A 17,798-nucleotide genomic window follows, 5' to 3' on the forward strand; every position below is an offset into this window, starting at 1 on the left:
CTGTTGGGGTGGGCCCTAAGCCAACCTGACTGGAGCCTTTATAAGGAGAGGTGAGGCCAGGGAGATAGCTAGGGTATATAGAGGAGAGGCCACCTCAGGGCATAGCAAGAGGTAGCCATCTGCAAGGTAACGACTGAGGCCTTAGAAGAGACTGACTCTGGAATAGTTTTAAGGTTAGAATTTTTTGTTCCTATAGTATTTGATAAAATTTGATAGTGAATCTGTCTGGAGTGGTGCTTCTATAGGAAGGCTTTTAAGTGGTTGTTCCTTTTGGTAATGTGTCACTGTTCTGGACACTTGTGGTCTTTTTGGTCTGGAAGTACATAGTTTTGGGTTGTGGAACGTTTGCTAAAATTACTTGATAATTTCTTTTCACCATTGCTGTCGCTTCTCTTTTGTCTTTCCACTGTTGCTATCGTTTCTTGTTCGGGAGAAACAAGTTGGGTATTAGACTTCGAAGCTGATATTCTAATGGTCTTTGCTCAACTTTATCTTTTTGGGTGGTTTCCTCTGCTTTATTCCAGCTCTACTGAATTTTCTCTTTGCCTTAGTTTCATCTGGTATCCCTGATGTCAAGCCCTCTTTAATCTCAGGGGTTAAGCTTCACTCTGGCCTTTTAGGTAGTCACCTGGCTTTATGGAGTGAGGCATATCCATGGGCTCAAGTGTGCATTTTAAGGACTTACAGCTATTTTGTGTCTTCCATCTCTCCCAGCTCTGAGGACCAGGTGCATCTCCCCCCTGCTTGTGCTCTCTTGGCTCACACACTCTCTCTCAAATCTTTAAAAATAAATAAATGGTTCAAGAGCTATACGTGAGCCAGGCTGTTGAAGTTCTGACACATGACAGAGTTTTGACAGGCTGACATGGAGATGCAGCATTCAAGAGGACTCTACTCACTTGCAGTATGATTAGCTGAAGATCTTCAGCTATCAGCTCCTTCAGGCTCTACTTCAGCCTTCAAGCCCAGGTCCTGCTTGTCCTGAAATTTTCTTGGGGTTGCCATCAACCAGTGATGGAGTGAGATGTTAGTACTATAATAACCTAGCCATTTCTGCCCAACACAAACTCCCCTAATGGGCAACGTTCACTCTGTAGTTCCCCCTAAGACTGGTAGGGACTTTGTCAGCTGTGTATAATCTCTGCTGTGTCCCCACCACAAGTCCTGCAGCTCTCACAGTTGCGAATTCTTAATAAACCTTTTGCTCTCCTAACTCTGAGCATTTGCTTTCTGAAGACCCTAACGTACAACATGAAATCTGTAGTTCCTACAAAGTCAGCTGAGAAAAGAAGGAATTCTGGGGGGGGGGATGTGTGAAAATCATATATTCCCTATAAAAAGAATGATGTGGGTTATCAACTGTGAGACTGTAAAAGCAATCACTGAGCTCTTCAGGTCGCAGGTACTAGGGAAGTCCTGTCGGTTTCTCTTACAGAGAGTTGATAAGTTCTAGCTTTTAAAATAAAAGAAATGGCTAGATCTTTGTAAATTATTAGGGTCCTGGGGAATTAATACTTACCTTTCATTGCCTAGGGCTCCATGCTTTAAGGTATGTTTCATTGATTTTTGGGTGCACGAAGGACCTCTTATAAGCATTTTTTGTTAGAACAGATTTATAATACAATGTGAATTGGTTTTTAAGGTTTGGTTATTAAAGTCAAAATTGATCTTTCAATATGAGTAAGCGACTGACCATATATAGTTCTCAGCCTCCAAAGCACCTTTATTTTCCAAAGGGCATTCCCCACCCCCCACCCCCCCTCAACTTCTTGAAATAAATCCCTGTCAAGGAGCAATAAGCACTTCACAAAGGTATGTAGCTGATTCTTCTGGTTTACCATCCTGATCTTTTAAATATCAAGTAGGGCTTAGATTCTTGGTTATTCAGACTTCCAAGGAATTTAATGTACTATTTCCTGTCATGTAGGATAAAGTGATTCAGACTTTTCATCTTGCAGAAGGTTCAAAAACACTGTGAACACAACACAGTTAAAATATGTTCAGAAATCTATCCTTTTATGTCCTAGAATAGGAATAAGAACATAATAGAAAAAAGCTAATGTTCAAGAATTTGCGGAGTGAAGGACTAATCAGACCATGGGAAACAAAATTTTAAAAGAACGAAGTTAAAGTTGAAAGAAATACTATTCATATTTAGACCAACTGCTCTAGAACAAAACTATGAAGAAAGTTTACATATGGACAATAAAGGAAGAGGAAGAGATTTGAAGAAAAAGCTAATACTGTTCTGAGCAAAAGAGAAAAGTAGAGGGACATGATTTAAAAAATGCTTAGAGATATAAACCATCCAAATGTCCATCAATAGATGATGGATGAACAAAATGCATTATGTCCATACAATGGAATATTATCTGGCCATAGAAAGGAATGTATACGCTATGACATGGATGAAACTTAAACACTATGCAAAGTGGAAGAGCTCAAACTCCAAAGACCACATACTATAGGATTTCCCTCATATAATAGTCTAGAACAGAAGTCTCTTGAGAAAGTGGGCTAGTGGTTTTCTAGGGCTGAGGGTGAAGGTAGGGGGTGTAGAGTGATAGCTCAAAGATTCAAGGTTTCTTTTTTTTTCCTTTTAAAAAGATTTTATTTATTTATTCATGTGAGACACACACACACAGAGAGGCAGAGACACAGGCAGAGGGAGAAGCAGGGAGCCCGACATAGGACTCGATCCTGGGTCTCCAGGATCAGGCCCTGGGCTGAAGGCCGTGCTAAACCGCTGAGCCACCCAGGCTGCCCTCAGGGTTTCTTTTCGAGGTGATATTCTAGGGGTGCCTGGGTGGCACAGTCGGTTAAGTATCTGACTCTTGGTTTTGGTTCAAGGTCATGATCTCAGTCGGGGTCCTGAGATCCAGCCTGTATCAGGCTTTTTGCTGAGCATGAATCTGCTCCAGTGTCTCTCCTTCTGCTGCTTATGCTCATTCTCTCTCTCAAATCTTTAAAAAAAAGTTCTAAAAATGATAGTTGCACAAGTCTGTAAATACACAAAGCACTGAACTGTATACTTTAAATGAGTGAAATCCTCATTTAAATCCTGTGAATCCTCAAGGTGTTTTTTTGTTTTAAGTATGAATAGGGGAAGAAAAACTCAAATGCTAGTTGAGAACTAAATAGAATTATAAACTGTCTGAATATAATTAGAGTACCCTGGGGCTGCATCACCAAGTTTTAATTCTTTCTGAAACTGGGAGTTTACCTCATTCCTTAGGCATTGGTAAATCGAGCTTGTCACTTTGGATTTCCATGGAAATATTTGCTTTTCCTGTATATCATAAGATCAAGGTGTTAGGTTAGATAATGGCTCCAAAGATATCAGGTCTTAATTCGTAGAACTTGTGAACGTTACCTTATATGGCAAAAGTGACTTTGTAGATGTGATAAATCAAGAATTTTGAGGCAGGGAGATCATCCTGGATTATCTGGGTTGGCCCTAAATACAATCACAAGTCCCCATATAAGACGGAAGCAGGAAGAGGTTGGACTATAGAAGAGAAGGCAACGTGACCACAGATGCAGAGACTGGAGTGATATGGTCAAAAGCCAGGAAATGCAAACAGCCAGCTGTTTGCTGGAAGAGCTAAAGAGCTCTCCCTTTGGGATCTCTAGAAGGCACCAGCCCTGCCAGTGCCTTACTTTTTTAGCCCCACAAGGCTCAGGACTTCTAGCTTGCAGAACTAGAAGAGAATAAATTTGTCTTATGTCTTTAAGTGTGTGGTAATTTATCACAGTGCCAATAGGAAACTAATCAGCAACACAGTACTGTGTTGATCCTGGGTAGATATTGAGATGGATTGACCTAGCTTCTTAATATTTGGTGCTTGGGTAGTTTTGTTCATGAGGTCTAGTTATCTCTTTCTCATATATTTACCACTTTAAGAGGTGGGTCTTGATTTTAAATGTCTTGTCTTGCTTTCATACTCCAAGGCCCAATAAATTCTTTCTGGAAGAAGGGAGTTCTGTTTAGAAAAGTCCTTGCTCCCCAACCAGGAATATAGATTCCTACGTCCCAAAGGGTCCTTAATTAGTTCAACTCTATAGCTGAATAAAAAGAACCCTGGAAGAAACAAATGATCCACCCAACCTCATGTAGTTAAAGTAGTGGCAAATGTTCATGATTGATGGATGGCTACTAATCTTTAAAAATTAATATGTGGGATTTAATATCAACTTGCTGGAGAGAAAACAAATTTAAGCTGACATGGAGATGTTTAAGACTTAAAAGTTTCTAGTTGCAAGAATCCTATCATTACAGCTAGGGTTCCCTCTAGTTTTGTAGGCCACCTAGCAGGAACAAAAAAATCCTCTTAATTCAGACTTCTAACCTCTTTCATTTATGAATCAAGTTCTGTTAGCAGCTTCATAGGAGGTTCATTTTCTAGGACATAATAGTACTTTGTTCAAATGTAGGAAGCAGAGGAGGAGACTAGGGTAAATCAGAGGTGGTTGGGGGTGGGTGTCAGGATGGCCACCTGGAACAAGAAGAGCAGGACTGAAGAAAACATTTTCAGGTCCTAGAAGTTATTGGAGACAGTAAATAGGCAAAGTGCTCAATGACTTCTGCAGAATTCAGCGGATACCGCCATTTCCGAAAAAATGTCCATAGTTTGAGTCTTTCTAATGAAAGACACTATCTCTCTGCTATTAATGCATATACTCAAAGTAAGAATGAGGAAGAACATTTCCTACTTTGGATTTGGTAGCAGGGGAAAGACTCTAAGCTAGTATAAAAACGAGTATTAAAAGAGCTCATGCCCTTTGTACCAATAATCATTTCTAGAATATTAATCATTCGTATGAGATGTGAATAATCCTATAAGCAAATATTCACTGCAATATTTACAATAGTATCTAATAAGGAATTTATCATAGTATGTTTATATAGTAGAGCTTTACATAGTCATGAAACATTTATGAAATTTCAGGATATGATGTTTATGTAAAGTGAGTGCATGATACAAAACTAGTAAAGACTATATTCTTAACATCAACAACAAACAGCAAAAAACAGTAGATGGAAATAGTCATTATATGTTGTTATTTTCCGGATAGAATTTGGAAGACCAAGTTGCAAAATGCATTTGTTCCCCAGAAGTGACACTTCAACAAAGTTTCCTCTAAATCCAGCTAGTCAGCAATCTTCATAGAATTGTAGACTATAGACTGTCAAAAGAATTTCTCCTTGCTTTTGACAGGCAACAGTGACAGCCTCTTTTCTCAAAATCTGTGTGGTAATGCAATTGCCTCATGGGTTTATACATGTTAGGTGTCTGAAAGTGGGTCATTCCTTTTACTGAGAGCAAAGGCAGGGCTATATTAATAGATCACGCCTTATTCAAGACCGTAGTCTGTTAACTGGCGTATGGTGAAGTGAATGCATTCTAACCTCCCCATGCTTTATAAAGCACATATTGGGTGACTACCCAGTAGCAACAACCATCAGCTAAGAATGCAACTTCACATGTGGGTAGTATGGTATCTGATCATACCAATTAATCAAGTTTGTCTCCTGGGATGTGTATACACCTTTGAAAGAAGCTAACATCTAACTGGAAAAATGTGCTCCATATGGAGTTCTGAAGTTTAAGGTTTTTGAAGATTCTTTTCCAAAAGGTAACACAGGATTTAAAATTTTTATTTAAATTCAATTAACATGTTAGTTTCAGAAGAAGAGTTCAGTGGTTCATCAATTGCATGTAATAACCCAGTGCTCATTATATCACATGTCCTCCTTAATGCTCATCACTTAGTTACCTCATTCCTCCCTTGCCTTCCAGCAACTCTCAGTTTGTTTCCTATAGTTAAGAGTCTTATGGTTTGTCTCCCTCTCTGATTTAATTTTTCCCTCCCTTCTCCTGTGATCCTCTATTTTGTTCCCAAATTTCACTTGTGGGTGAAATTATATGATAAATTCCTTCTCTGACTTATTTTGCTTAGCATATAATACCCTCTAGTTCCATCCACGTTGATGCAGATATTAATTTTTTTGATGGCTGAGTAATATTCCATTGTGTATATATACCACATCTTCTTTATCCATCCATCTGTTGATGGACATCTGGCCTCTTTCCATAGTATTCTGTACATTGCTGCTTTGATGTATTAAAAAAATTCTAACACAGGTTTTCCTTGGTGTCAGAATTAATATACAAATAGTGTGGAATATGGTGAATCCATTGATGCAAAATTTGTAACTTGAAGTAAATTTTTTTCATCTCCCTGCTTTGAGCCCATTTACTCATTCCTAAAAGTAGGATGGATCATATTTAACTAAATGAACTTCTGTTGAGGATTCTTTATAGTTAGCTTTAAAGGAAGGCAGAAGCCAGCTGCACCTGAGTGGTTATTTTCCCCACTGTCAGAAATAGGCTGTTCATGAGTCTGACTGGCAATAGTTAAGACCTCAATTATTAGTAAGACAATGGACCAAAAGTGTCTCTTCACTGACTCAAGCCCTATATTTGCAACATGCTTATTAATGGAAAGGAAAAAAAAAAAAAAACCCAAACCCAAAAGATTTCTGGTCTATTTGAATTATTTTGCTGGCAGATTTGAGATTATTGCAACTTCTGTAGTCCGTTTCAACCAATTGTGCTGTATGTTTAGGGAAGCTCATCACTTTACAATCCAGGTCAAAATCTCTTCTAAATCTGTGTGTTCTTGGCATTCATTCTGGTAAGTCAATCAAAGTTGAATCCAATGGGTTAATGCAATGGAGTCAAGTTAGCCCCTGTACAGGCAAGTCATTGAAATTTCCACAGAGGTTTAATTTACACTACTTTGTGTATAAATCTTTGATCAACAAAGTCAAGTTCTGTACTAAGTGTATATTTGTCCTTTAGTTAGTTCAAAAAAATCCTCCGGCCACAGGAATCTTCAAAGTTTAGTTGATGTAACAGTTTCATTACCTCAAATCACAGGGCTCACTAACCTGAATGAAGCTCCCTGTGAGGGGCTGCACGCCTGCATATTTAGGGTGAATTCCTTTTTTTTTTTTTTTTTTTTTAAGATTTTATTTATTCATGAGAGAGAGAGAGACAGAGAGGCAGAGACACAGGCAGAGGGAGAAGCAGGCTCCATACAGGGAGCCTGATGTGGGATTTGATCCCGGGACTCCAGGATCATGCCCTGGGCCAAAGGCAGGTGCTAAACCACTGAGCCACCCAGGGATCCCTAGGGTGAATTCCATTGCTTGGCAGCTGCAGGTAAACTTAAAGTACGGAAATCCACTCTTTTTTTTTTTTTTTTTTTTGAAAGATTTAGTCATGAAACACAGGCAGAGGGAGAATCAGGCTCCTTGCAGGGACTCGATCCCAGGACCTTAGGATCGCGCCCTGAGCCGAAGTCAGACGCCCAACTTCTGAGCCACCCAGGGGTCCCTGGAAATGCATTCTTTAAGATTAAAAAAAAAAGAAAAAAGTGTGTGTGGGGGGTGGGGTGGGGGGAGGTGCTAAGTTAGGGGGAAAATAAAAAATGCAACCCCTAAAATGTTTATACGGTCAGGCAGTTCTCTGCAGGAAGATTTCAGTTGAAGAAGTTTCACTCTTAAACGTTATTCTATGGAAGACCTAATACTGCGGGCGAGAGCGATCGCTTCCTTCTCCAACTATGTGGGGGGTGGCGTGGCGCTGGTACCTCAGTCATGGGAGCCTCAGCTGGTAGGTCTGGCACTGGGGAGGGGGGGGGTGGTCCGGCCCGAATCTTAAAATACAGGAACGCTCAGGGTGGGTTTTGTTTTTAAATCTGGGTTCTTGACGGATTCTTGGCCCCTTCACGGATAATAACGAAATGCCAATGTCTTGTGCGTTTCCTGGTAAATAACTTAAGTCTCCAGTGCCCCTGCTTGAGCTCTTACCTCTTGGCCGGGACGGCGGCCCACAGGACTAGATCACATGGGTCGCGGCGGGGAGCTGCTCGCTCGGTGGCTCATTTCCTTTCGGGGCGACGGGTTTGTGCTCGGAGTCCTTGGACTCCGAGCACGCGAAGCCCCGGGAGCCGCTTTCCGGGGCTGGAGGTCGGCTACCGCGTCCCTCCCCTCTTCCCTTCACGTGGTGGCCCGTGAGACCGGAGGGCAGCCTGGCGTTCTAGGGGGGCTCCCGGGGTCCCTCGGGCTGTGTCCTAAGCCCCTGTGTACCCTGAGGGACGCCGGGCTGGAGCTGTCCGGGTCGAAGGTTCACGCCGGCTGAGGGGCTGAGGGGCTGAGGGGCGGGGCCGCCCGCGCACAGCACGTTCCTGAGGCGCCCCCTCAGGTGCTTTCTCGAGGCCGCAGAGCCCGCGGGAAATCACCCCGGAGAGCGGCGTTAAGGGGCGCGGCGGCCGCCACCACGCCTCCCGCCTCAGGGCTCGCTTCCTACCGGGGGACAGGAGGGGCCGCCAGGGCTTTCCCGCCCGGGAGCACAGTTCTGCGCCGCTCCGCCCGGCCCGGCGGGCGGCTGCGGAAGCGCGCAGGCCCCGGGCTCCTGCAGCACCGGCCGATTTTCCGCTCTTCCCGGCTCGCTCTTCCGCCTGCGCCGCCGCCCCCGCCCTCCGGCCGCCTCACAGGAACCAGCGCCCCTGCCGCTCCCGCGCTTCTCCGCCGCCGCCCGCCGCGGCCTGCCTTTTATAGGCACCGCAGCCAATGAGCGCTCTCCTTTCCTTCCGCCCGCCCGCCCGGCCAATCGCCGCGCCCCTGGTGTCATCTTCGGCTGCTCGGCCGCTCTCGGCTATTTTCGTCGTTGCTGGCTTTTCCAGGGGCTGCTCGCTCGCAGCCGAAGAAGCTGCCTTTTTTTTTTTTTTTTTTTTTTTCCGGGTTCGGAGCCGTTCCGGATGCTTTAGGCTGCCGGATGTCTGATCTCCGGATAACTGAGGCGTTTCTGTACATGGATTATCTGGTAGGTGCGGGGCCGGGGTGGCGTGTCGCTGCTCGGAACCCGACGTGCCCGATGTCCCTCCGCCTGGAGGAGCAGCCTTTTTTGCTTTCTTTCTTTGGGATGGGATGCCTTTGGGGTTCTTTTCTCCTGCAGCCTGCCGTGGGGCGGTGCGGGGACCCGGCGGGGCGGCGGGGGTGGTGGAGCTGACAGGTAGAGGTGCGGCCCCGGCCACCTCGCGGCGGGGAGAGGGGCGCGCTGGGGGCGCGGGCGAGACGGGGCGGCGGCGGCGGGGCGGCCGGGCGTCCTCTGCCCGCGACCCGGCTCCTGGCTTCCCCCTGCGCTCCCCGCGAAGGACTTTTCTTTCCGGGGAGGCTGGAGTTTTCGGCTCTCCCTCTAGCAGAACTCCAGGTACTATTAAAGAGCCATAACCAGAATGGCTCACTAAGTGCCCGGCAGCCCCGGTCATTTGGTTGTTATTAGGTCTCTAACGCTGTGACCTCGGTCGCGGCCAGGGTTTAAAAGCACATTACCGTAAAGTAGACGGGGCTAAACTACATCGCAGCCTGGTTGGGACTGGCTAGGGGCAGGCATTGTCCCACTGTTCCTGTCCTGGGCGCATGTGGCTTTTAACCCTGGATCCCAAGCCGTGTTTTTAGGCCAGGCTTGTGCTGAGAAGTTTAGGTGCGAAGTGTCAGCACGATGCTGGGGGCTGAACGTGGTTTTAATAATGCACTCGTGTTTTTATGGAATTATGCAAGCATCCTGTATTGTTCCAGAAATTCTGTTTCCCCAGAGCTGCGTGTTTGTGTTCCAGGGGCAGCTCACTGACACTGGCTGTGTTCGATCATGCACAATTACCAGGTTTACCTTGTCACAGCTCAAACTGCTGTTATGTGGAGTTGCAGTAGCTGGTTGAGAACATTGGCCCTTCTGTGATCTTGTTGGACACATGCAGTCGGTTTTACTGTAGATCGGTCTGGCAGAGATTTGCCAGTGCCTTCTAGGAATTAAACTTAATGCTGTTCTAAGAAAGACTGTGAAAGCTTTCATGATCAAGAAACGCTGGGCAAGGACGGTTTTTTAATGTTTTCTTGTATTTGGACTCACTCTATAGTTTCTATGAAGGAAACGTTTCCCCCTAAAGCTTAATGGCTTGTTTTTGTTCTTTTTTTTTTTTTTATTTTTTGTGGGGAAAGGATGGTGATTGAAGTTAATGCATGACCTTGTGAATTGAGCAGAGATAAAAAAAATTGAGTTCAAATTCTGTTTTGTTCATTTGTTGATGTCAGTTATCTTTGTGATAAAGGGACATTATCCACCCACACCTGGAGCCAGTTAAGGAGGTTATCTGATTATGTGTGGTCTTTAAAATTCAAAGTGCCATGAAGGTTAAGAGTTGTCAAGTGTTTCTTAGATTTTCTAAGTCAAGGAACTGATTATTTTGTAGCCTGTCTTATAAGAAACAATACTACGATTTTATTTTGCAGTCCACTCAAAGCCAAAGTTTGTTGAGGGTAATTCCAAATAGGAAAGGGTGACCTTACCTGTACTACCGAAAGCTAATTTTGGATACTTAAGTAGTTCTTAAAATCTGGTGGTTCTGATACCCGTATGTATTTCTTTAGTGGATGAGTTTTAAATTTACAAATAGTATCACAAAGCTGAGGTGCCAAAACCAGCAAACCATTTGGGGTTTGGGGATTGAAAACTGGTTAATTTCTAGTTGGATTATCTAAAGTTGGTGAATGTTAGTGAGACTTTTAGGGTACCTTAAAGGCAGATTAATTTCTTTTTCAGTTTATAACAGGTTTGTGTTAAAATCAGTGGGCCCCAAATTTGACACAGCCTTTGGGTTTCACCTGCCACGCCCCCACACTCTATTGCATTGGTACTAAAAAATACCTTGTTACGTTCAGCTTTAAGAAAAACTCAACTGTAGTGAAACTGTTATGTAAAAATCATTGGCTAATCATTGAAGATGAGAAAAAAAGGTCTTCAATAAGTCAGTTTCTATGAGTGTGCCAAGTATCTCTTGTGAAAACATTTAAGAAAAGCCTTAAACATGAAGGCCAGTTTTTCTATCCAATTTCAGTTAAAAGAAACAACCCTTCAGAGGCAATATTTTGTATTTCTTAACTCTGAAAAAATGAATGCCATACATCATTCCTCTCTTCTTGCCTTTCAAATTGACTCATTTGCTTATATATAATCTTTATATGGTGTTGATTTTATTTCCCCCAGAAATTGGTTTTTAATAAATTCTGTTGACTGCATCTGGGATCTTGTTTCTAAAATAAGTTAATTTTCAAGTTCTTTGACTTGCAAAAAAAAAAAAAATGCTCCTTTCATTACAATGAGATTGGCTCTTCAGATTTTGCTGAGCTCGTGGGCTAGAGTTCCTTGTCCATGTACTCGACAGGAATACTGGTGTATGCTATCTTTTTTTTTTTTAATCGGTGCTTGACTTTTCTTATTGCTGCTATTGGAAGCTGGAAGAAGGAGCTGTGTGTATGTATTGTCTATCCATTGTTCTTTGGATAGGATGTCATCACTTAACCTTTTTTATTTGGAAGAAATTAGAAAGGAAAAGAAATGAGAGAAAGGTAGAGTGCTATTTTTAACCGCTTTTAATAGGACTGTGGGTATTGAAACAAATGACGAAGCTGATCTTTAAGGTTGCTGTTGATTTTTCATAAGAGAAATGTCCTCAATTACAGGTGACCAATAAGGTGAGGGAGAAGAGTAACTCCTTAATATTCAAGATAGGGGTTTTAAATCAGTTCAGGGATATAGTGGTAGTTTGCTAATTCTAAATAAATATCATCCAGTGTCCAGTATTTGTTGAACTGAATGAATGAGACTGAGGGCCAGTACTACTTTTCTCACGAGCTTCTAAACTGAGATGAGATAAAATCTGTTTGGATTAGGTGTTTTGTTCTGGGGAATGCAGAATGTATCCTTTACACTTCAAGATTATCAAGATACTCTTTTTAGCCTGGGTGGCAATTTAAATATAAAAATCTCATGTTTTCCAGTTAAGGAAATTGGCTTAGAAGGCCATACGCCTTTTCTTCATGATGGGCTTTAAAGGCCATATTCTTATCTGTCCAGTCCATGGGTAAAAATTTTGCTACTGTTCCAACAGGCAGAATTGGCCTCACTCTATTTTGACAGGTAGAACTAGTGAGACCATGTGCAGAGCTTTTTGAATAAGGTAGGAGAAAATCAAGTTGTAATGAAACCCATCTACCAGGTTTTCCTTGAAGGTTGGACTAGATCAACTTCTAGGTTCCTTTCGGTTTCAAATTTTTCTTTTTGCCCTAGCTCATGTTGATTGGTTAGAATTTTACCCTTTTCCCCCTTCTGCCATCAAAACAGTAAAATTTGGTCTGCTTTGTGTAATGCCTAGGATGATTAAATGAGATAATGGAGGGAAAGGGATTTATAAACATTTTTTCCAGATATAAAATGTTAATGTATTATGATTACATTGCTTATTCTTCTATCTTAAGACCTTAATGACTTCTCTCTGGTAAATGCTGGGCTAGCTTCTAAACTAGTGCCAGTATATGGAATAGACTTAAAGTGGTAATCAGCAGGCAAGATGTCATAAGATCCTTGAAAATATCAAAATGTGATTTTTGTAAGTATCAAAAACAATCTGTAATTGATTCCACAGATATTCATGGAACCCATGCTTTGTGCATGGCCCTGAAAGTCTTGGAGGGATGAGCTCCCAGCTGAGGTCTCCCTGCTGTAGGACTGCCAGGCAGGTGGCGCTAGGAGTCAGTCAGTGGCAGGACAGGTATCATAAGGTGCATCGGAGAGGGGGCAGCTTCTGGTGTGCCCCTGGCTTTCTGGTAGGTTTCTCATTTTACATGTTCTTGTTTCATTGTGAACTAAAACCCAGAGTTATGGGTTTTAGTGTGACAAACGTGACAACTGAAAATGTGACAACTGAAAATGGTTGATTAGTCTTGGATGCTAATAGTTAACTAATGATCACTGCATTTGTATATTGTGTTTGGAATTTAAGGCCAGGGTTCTTGATTTCCCATATAGATTGGTGAACCTGACCTAGTTTCTTGGTCCTAGGCTGTACCTGCCATTATACATATTTGTGTGTCAAGGCACCTGGCTGGCTCAGTTGGTTGAGCATCTGCATTTGGCTCAGATCATAATCTCAGGGGCCCGGGATTGAACCCCACGTCAAGCTCCTTGCTCAGCGGGGAGCCTGCTTCTCCCTCTGCCCTTCACCCAGCTTATGCTCTTTCTCTCTCTCAAATAAATAAATAAAATCTTTAAAAAAAATTGTGTGTCAGTGGGTAGGATAGGTCAGCATAAGTACCAGCTCATCTACAGAATAAAAACCAACTGACCAAGAACAGAAACTCATAATCTACTTCAAAGAACTAGTCAACTGTAAATGTGCCTATTTGAGAAGAGGAGTGAAGGCACGTTTGGATTTTATCTGGTGCTCAGTTAAATTTAAAGTGTGCTATTTTTAACCCTTAATGACTCTGAACATTTATAAGTTGTATGTTCTGACTCTGGTCAAATTGACTACAACACCAGGCCAAACATTTTTTTGTCTTAACTACAATTGGAGAGTTCTGTAAATATTCTTTTAATTATAAGATTAAAATAATGCAAGCACAGATCTACCATCTGGACTTGTCATGGCAAAAAAGTTTGAAGAACGTCTGTACCATTAAGCAGGAACTCTGATGTAGAGGCATTAGTTCTTTTTCTCCAGCTGCTTTTGCTACAGTCTTAAGTCTTGATGTGGGAGTCTATGAAAAGACCCACAGGAGAAATGATACATGCCCTCTGGGAGCCTAAGGCATGTGCTTGTTGGCATGCTGGGGTTAGGTATGGTGGAGGGAGTTAAGCATGAGTTGTGAGGGTAAGTCAGTTAACATTTATTGAGCACTTATGGTGTGCCAGACAACTTTGTAAATGCTTCCCTGCGTAACAGCATTGAAATGAGGCTCAGAGAGATGGTGTCCTTTACCCAAGTTCATACTGACAAATAATAGAGCTGGGGTTGTGGCTTCCCTTCCAGCCTGGTGTTGAAGGTATTGGGAGACTATTGACATTTTTACATTGCACATAGATACTATGCTGCTGTTTAAGTGAGGCTAACAAAACCAGGGGCCTTGAGGAGGCTGACTGATGTCCCCTCCTTCTCAAGGACTTGGCTTTGCTAAATGACTGGATATAAAGAAATGTGTCCTGAGCTTCCTGTCCTACAATGTCCTGACTCTGGTCACTGAGTTGATGGACTTTCAGCATCTCCTGTTTCATCAAGTGACCACAAATGGATTGCTAGGGCACCTCTTTCAACCCCCTTCTGTCACTGCAGGGGCACCTTCTTGCCTGTCACAAGTTCTTTTGTGAAGAGGTCACTGAGACCAAGGGCCTAGTTGTCAGATAATCTGACTTCTGCTGGGCTCCTTTACCACGTGCTGCCTGGGGAAGGGAGGCCATCCCAGCAGACACTAGGCCCCAAGTAGCCTCTTGCTTACAGATTTCAGTTGGGCAAAGTCCCCCGAAATTCACTATAAGTACTTTATTTCTGAGGTATACTGGAAAGAAGGAAAGATTTTTAAGGAAGTTCTGGTAAGGGTATCACAGAGAACAAGGAAACAGCAATTTCCTTTGATAACTTCTCACAAATTGAATTAGTGGTGGGCTTTTATTTTCAAGTCTACAGTCCCTTTTAGTTCTGCTGTGGCTCTCCCCCTGGCATCTACCCAAATGCTTCCAGTGTTTGGATGAGTCTAGGAAGCTCAGTTCTTGTTGACCTTCATTTCAAGTGTCTACAAAGTGTTTGAGCACTTCTACTTGTAGCAGGGCTGCCTTCAAGTGCGTGTGGCCATGGGGGATGAAGTTTCGAAGGGCCCCACACCTGGTTTAATGCTCCGTGGTAACCACTGTCGTAATCTTTGATGTTTTACAAACATTTTCATTTTACGCTGGGCCTCAAAAATCATGTAGCCAGTTCTGACTTCTAGTGCTAAAGACCTGTGGATAGCCCTTGAATGGCCCCAGGGTGATACCATCGGAGTTTGGCACCTGCGTCCGGCAGAGTCTGGGACTATCTTGATCACCACCACCAGAAACAGAGGGGACTGTGTACCGAGTATAGTGCAAAGTGGTTTATTTCTGTCACCAAACTTAATCCTCCCATCAGTCCTATTGACCAGATGCTATTGACTTAGAACACAATGCCTTAGAAAACAGGGAAGTTGAGGCTCAGTGAGGTGGTGTGTTGGCCAGTAGAATGTCAAGGCTAGGCTATGAGCCTAGCTTGGGGGATTCTAAGCCCATGCCTGGAAGCAATCAGTATTGCCTACCTGCTAATAATTGTTGAGAGGACTAGTGAGTGGAGCAGCACGAATCAGACACCATGCTGGCAATCAAGGGATCACTTGATTGCTGTCCCCTGGTTTCTGGGGAGAAGCCCTCCCAGGAGTATAGCGACAGCCCAGTTCTGCTGGGCCAGCTGTGTGGGTTTGTGCCTTCAGGTGAGCCAGTTTACTCGGGGATTTTGCTTTCATTTCTTTAACTACTTTCCTCCACTCTTTTTGCATAAACGTTGGTGTTCTGCTTTTTGGCTCACCTACATGCCAAACACACCTACATGCTTTTGAGAGGAACCATTTGAAAAGTTGGATTTGCAGGCCAGTCTCATTTATCAAGTTCCTTTGTACCCAGATTTGCTGGACACTATTCTGACCTCTGGACTGACTTCCCTTGAGTAATTGTGTCCATGTCTCCCCAAGAGGGATTCCTGCATTTTTTTTCAACAGGGTAGCTGCTTCTGTGGCCTCACTCTCATAGATGACAGTCTATAGAGTCCTGCCAGAAACATTGATTGAAGCACAGAAGGACTGTACCAGTTCCTTAAGCATTCTCCTAATCATGGAGTCAGGAGCTAAAACAAAATATAGCTCCTTCAAAGTTTTATTTTTAATACAAGTATTTGGAATACAAATATTCAGAAAAGTACAGAAAATAAAACCTACTTCTGTGTACCTCCCTCCCTGATTAACAGTTGTTAACCTCTTACCATTTTAACCTCAAAAACTGCTTTTTAAAAACAAAAAAACTTTAAGGCTAGAGCTAAAGCCTGCTGCTCCCCTTCTCTATACTGAAGTTAGTGGTATCATTCTCATGTATTGTTTTTGTATTTTTTACATTTGCATGTATGTATAAGGAATATACTAACAATATGTTAAATATAATTTTATAGAAATTGTAACATCCTAGCCTTTTTGAAACTTCTGTTTGTGAGATCACTAAATGTTGCTCATATATATATCAGATATGTGTTTCTTGTTTCTGGTTTGGAAATCATTTATGGTTTTATATGTAGGGATCTCATTTGGATTTTGTGAGCAGCTCAGAGGGAAATAAGTGTTGGTTTTGATGCATGGTTTGTATATGTTGTTAGTACTACACAATCCTAGAAATGAAGTTTTATTTGCACTTCAGTATTAGGATTTTGGTTTTACAGTTGATGACAATCAGTGTAATCCTATTAACACATATATACACCTATTCTGGCCTAGGTAAGGACTGAGATTATTTTGGTAGCATATTAAAGTAAAAGGAAGTTTGGAATGCCTAGTGAGGGGAAAATTGTAATCCAGTAATTCAGAAAGAACCATTTGACATTTTCAGCCCTGCATCATAATGAAGATCTCTTGTAACCTACTTTTTACTTCTATGAATATATAAAATTTAAGTTTCTCTTATTTAGTTTTCTGCATTATATACTGACAATTTTCTTGACTAATCACTTTTCATTAAATATTTTATGTTTGTTGCATTTTTGAGATGAATATTATGCATAAATTCTGGATATTTTCTGCTAATGTATTGTAAGGAGTGCTGGTTCTGTGATACTTAAATGAGTCTTACTATAAAAAACAGTTCCAGTGCCAACTAAGTTTAAAAACTGCATCAAAGTAAAACAAGTTTCTTGTACAGCCTTTAATATGCAGATTGCATGGCAAATCTCTAAAAGTGGGATTATTACATGCAGTGTTTCTAATCCTCTGGGGTGTTTCTGCTTTATGATCATATTCTGGAAGTAGAGTTGTAAGGTCAAAAGGTACCTGCATTTTAAAGCTTTTGATATTGATTAAATAAATTAATATTAGCAATATACTTAGTACAGTACATAGAATCAGCCAGTGTTAGTTATGAAATAAAGTTTGTGATGATGATGATTAATGTTTATTGAGAATTTACTCTCAGGCAGCCTGGGTGGCTCAGCAGTTTAGCACCACCTTCAGCCCAGGGCCTGATTCTGGGGACCCAGGATCGAATCCCACGTTGGGCTCTCTGCATGGAGCCTACTTTTCCCTCTGCCTGTGTCTCTCATGAATAAATAAATAAAATCTTAAAAAAAAAAAAAGAATTTACTCTCTGATTCTGCAGGAAGTGTTTAATGTGGGATTCTACTTTTCCTTTAGCCCTTTTGTCAACCCTGAGAGGTGTAGTAGTTTTTATTTCTGTCTTGTGGTTGAGGAAACTGAGGGTCAGGAGGAAGAGTCATCACAACTGCCTTGGTTGTTATAAGGGTTGCTGACATGTCCATGATCTTAATCTGTACCTACTGTTGCAACAGAGAAGAAAAAGAACTGTGAAGTTCTGTATTTGATTCCTAGATATCCCACCTATTTCCTGCGTGATCTAAGGTGTTTTCCAAATACCTGTCCACAGCAAAATGGAAAAATTGAGAAAGTATTGCAAAGTAATTATAAATCTACAGACTTAAACTTGAAACATTGTTTCAACTTCTTGTAGATGTTAGAATATACGGTCCCTTCTGAAATGATAGTGAATGATAGTGTCCCTCTCAAAATGTCATTATCTAGCAGAATAAAAAGATGACATTCCTGTATTAGTCCT

At 42.0% G+C, this 17,798-nt stretch overlaps 2 protein-coding genes across 6 annotated transcripts in view; one reads left to right on the top strand and one right to left on the bottom strand.

Annotated features, from left to right (window-relative positions):
* Nucleotides 1-1,300: 1,300 nt before the first annotated feature.
* On the bottom strand, nucleotides 1,301-9,603 carry LOC125754992 (serine/arginine repetitive matrix protein 1-like). 2 transcript variants are annotated; one of them, XM_049109267.1, is made up of 2 exons: nucleotides 7,880-9,603; nucleotides 1,301-1,972 (listed from the first exon to the last, which is right to left on the bottom strand). In XM_049109267.1, the coding sequence occupies exon 1, from the start codon at nucleotides 9,337-9,339 to the stop codon at nucleotides 8,560-8,562; it is 780 nt and encodes a 259-aa protein (XP_048965224.1). In that variant the 5' UTR covers nucleotides 9,340-9,603; the 3' UTR covers nucleotides 1,301-1,972; nucleotides 7,880-8,559. The 2 variants fall into 2 exon arrangements, with proteins under 2 accessions (XP_048965224.1, XP_048965225.1); XM_049109268.1 differs by lacking the exon at nucleotides 1,301-1,972 and adding an exon at nucleotides 4,935-7,416.
* The window catches only part of ARL15 (ADP ribosylation factor like GTPase 15), a 404,586-nt gene continuing 395,557 nt past the window's right edge, over nucleotides 8,770-17,798 (top strand). For 3 of the 4 annotated variants that reach the window (XM_025434383.3, XM_049109271.1, XM_049109270.1), the window contains exon 1: nucleotides 8,798-8,894. In XM_025434383.3, coding sequence (XP_025290168.1) covers nucleotides 8,847-8,894 — 48 coding nt within the window. In that variant the 5' untranslated portion in view covers nucleotides 8,798-8,846. Of the gene's footprint in view, nucleotides 8,895-17,798 lie in introns of all 4 variants that reach the window. The other variant, XM_025434385.3, reaches the window with a different exon arrangement.

The sequence above is a fragment of the Canis lupus genome, chromosome 4 (genome assembly GCF_003254725.2).
Source record: "Canis lupus dingo isolate Sandy chromosome 4, ASM325472v2, whole genome shotgun sequence".
NCBI lineage: Eukaryota > Metazoa > Chordata > Mammalia > Carnivora > Canidae > Canis > Canis lupus.